The sequence below is a fragment of the Gymnoscopelus braueri genome, assembly GCF_963280865.1.
Source record: "Gymnoscopelus braueri genome assembly, chromosome: 15".
NCBI lineage: Eukaryota > Metazoa > Chordata > Actinopteri > Myctophiformes > Myctophidae > Gymnoscopelus > Gymnoscopelus braueri.
Window position 1 is genome coordinate 10527196 of NC_137620.1, and position 2811 is coordinate 10530006.

At 46.4% G+C, this 2811-nt stretch overlaps 1 protein-coding gene across 1 annotated transcript in view; it reads right to left on the minus strand.

Annotated features, from left to right (window-relative positions):
• Positions 1-606: 606 nt before the first annotated feature.
• dachb (dachshund b) overlaps positions 607-2811 on the minus strand; it is a gene marked incomplete at its 5' end in the record, with an annotated part of 32797 nt that continues 30592 nt past the window's right edge. Inside the window, one exon of the mRNA XM_080450774.1 lies at positions 607-970. Within this exon, the coding sequence (XP_080306900.1) occupies positions 933-970 (38 nt within the window). The 3' untranslated portion in view covers positions 607-932. The remainder of the gene's footprint in view (positions 971-2811) is intronic.

Genomic DNA, 2811 nt, shown 5'->3' on the forward strand with positions numbered 1-2811 from the left:
GCCCGTATCTCGAAAATAGCCGATCGACAAACTCTCAACTTGTAGATCGGCTATTCCTGTGCGCGACAATTTAGTGCAACCAAGTACAAAACAGCCATTTAAACTCATGAGATCACATTGGATCACATGCTGGGACCCACAGCAAACAGGTCCCCAGGAGGACCCACTTTTGGGTCCTCGCCCATAGTTTTGAAACCCCCCGACATCCAGTCGTGTCATTGGACTGGTTTGTGGAGCCCTAAGTCTGAATCGTCCAATCAAGATTGATCCCTGATGATGTCGTAGAAAGCGATGGTGATATATAACTGTCCAATGGGAATGATTCTCGATGACCCGGAAAGCGTGAAAATTGTCCAATCGTACTGAGCCTTGGTGAGAAGAAATCCAATAACTGGGACGATCCGACCGTCCAATCAGAACGGATCCCCCCGTTGAGACATCGGCGACACAGCGTCCAATGGGATCGTTCGCTCGATGAGAAACGCTTCCGTCTCGCCGGTTTGGAATGAGGGATGAGGGAGGGGAAGAAAAGACAGGGGGGAGGGGGGGGGGGAAGACAGTGTAGTTCCATTCCAAAAAAGAGGAAAGAGAGAACGAGAGAAAAAGGCCCCGAAATGTCACAAAACGAAGGGGCGAAGGCCTTCCTCTCTAAGTAGCATCGTCATCGTATCTTAGCAACCGCACGGGGGTCATCGTGTTCGGAGGCCGTCGCAATCTGGGTTGCCGAGGAGACCGCTGTCATGGTTGCTGTGATGAGATGTGTGTGTGTGTGTGTGTGTGTGTGTGTGTGTGTGTGTGTGTGTGTGTGTGTGTGTGTGTGTGTGTGTGTGTGTGTGCGTGTGCGTGTGTGTGTGTGTGTGTGTGTGTGTGTGTGTGTGTGTGTGTGTGTGTGTGTGTGTGTGTGTGTGTGTGTTAGAGGGGAGGTCTTCTTTCTAGAACATCATGGGGTTCTTCAGAAACGGCCGAGAATCTGAGGAAACACAAACACAAACAAATGATGTTTAGTTACGTTTCCTAAAAACGGAATAGTCCCAATCCTTGATTCTGATTGGCTGGTTTCCGTGATTAAAAACACACTGTAATCAGAGTGTAGAAGAGAGAGTAACGTCACGCTTTGATCGCGCCGCAAAGTGGGCTGCAATGGGCTATAGTTCCAAACATTGGAACTATCTCATTGAGATACAGACAGAGCACTTCCGCATTCCATTCTTACAATGAGAGTCAACGCTAGTGTCATAACTCTCTTATATGGCTGTACTGTAATCGACTCCTTAGATCAGCTTATATCAGTCACAGGTGCGTTATTTGTTTCTACATTGATCCAGCATATCCGTAGCAGAACGAGGTAAGGGGAACGCTGGTTTTCCTTACAAGCCCCAGCCGTGCGGGGCTTCTAAAGCACATTTCATAATCTCCTCTCCTCCTAACAAAACTTTCTGATGCCGCTAAACTCAAGTGGAGGGCAAAGTCCACACACCACAACGACAACAAAGACAACGGTGAACGATATAGTTATATGGCGGCAGAGAATTCACAGTGTCACTGTGGTACATCTGTCTCCTAGTGTTTTCAGCTTGTCACCTGTTCATTCATTCTATTTGAAAGCACTGTCACAAACCTCCCCTTGCTGACTCGGTATGACAGCTGATCCTCATGTCACCTATTGTCAAATCTTGTCCCTTGTCAGCTTAAAATATGTTGGTGTGTGTATTAGTATAGCATGATGACGTAACCGTATAAGGACTTGTCCAGCTATTCTTGCTGAGTCCCCACAAGGAATAGAATAGGTGGTGAAAATGTGTTTGGGGGGGATTTGTTCTGCCTGTCACGATGTTTGATGAGACGCTCCTATAAACCTCATATGTCCCAAACTGGACAAACAGGATTCAAATTCAACTAGAAAAAGTGCTCCTCGGAGCACAGGTCTCCGCCAGGTCAGGTAGGTTATTGTGGGCCAGCAATGTTCGGAATTCGCCAATCAGGATGGAATATGAAAAATCAAACGGATCCGTCTTGATCACTTGACTATAGAGATAATGTGTACCGATTTTCGTGATGTTTGGAATAAATTTGTAGGAGTAATATGAAAAAAATATGTTTAGCAAAAATATGCCTCCTGGTGGCGCTATAATAGGGCAATGTTAAAAGGGTGGCATTTGTTCCTCAACGTAGTGCGAATGTGCGTGCAAAGTTTCACCACGATCGGACGCTGCGTTCACGATTTGCTGCATTTTGTTAAAAACGGGCCACACAACTTTAGAGGTCATTCTTAGCCAATCAGGAGGGAATATGAAAAAAAAAAAACAGATCCATCTTGATCACATGACTATAGGGATCTGTTTTTCACAAATCGGCCTCCTGGTGGCGCTATGACAGGCCCATGTGAACAATTTGGGGCAGAGGTTCCGCTCTGGCATCCAGGGAGTGTGTGTGTGCAGTTTCGCTGGGATCAAGCCAACAGTGCCGGAGATTAGCTTTCGGCCTGGCGGAGACAAAAATAGCAAAAGTAGCAGATCTACAAGCTCAAAACGCGCCGCTTCGCGCCGCGTTTTGAGCTTGAGGATCTGCTATTTTTGATGCTTTTTGTGTGACGCTGTAGTATGATCAAGTAGGACGTTAATTTACGAAAAAACACAAATAAAGTTAAAATATGGAGATGAGAGGTTTCTGCCCGACAGCGACAAAATGGTGGTTGGATTGATCCAGAAGCCGTGGTGTTGCTCATTTTCCGCATGCCTCTAACTTGGCGTTAGAGATATAAGCCCTTTAAGTGGATATTGGACGTCTTGTTTCCTTCTCCGTATCCTTACT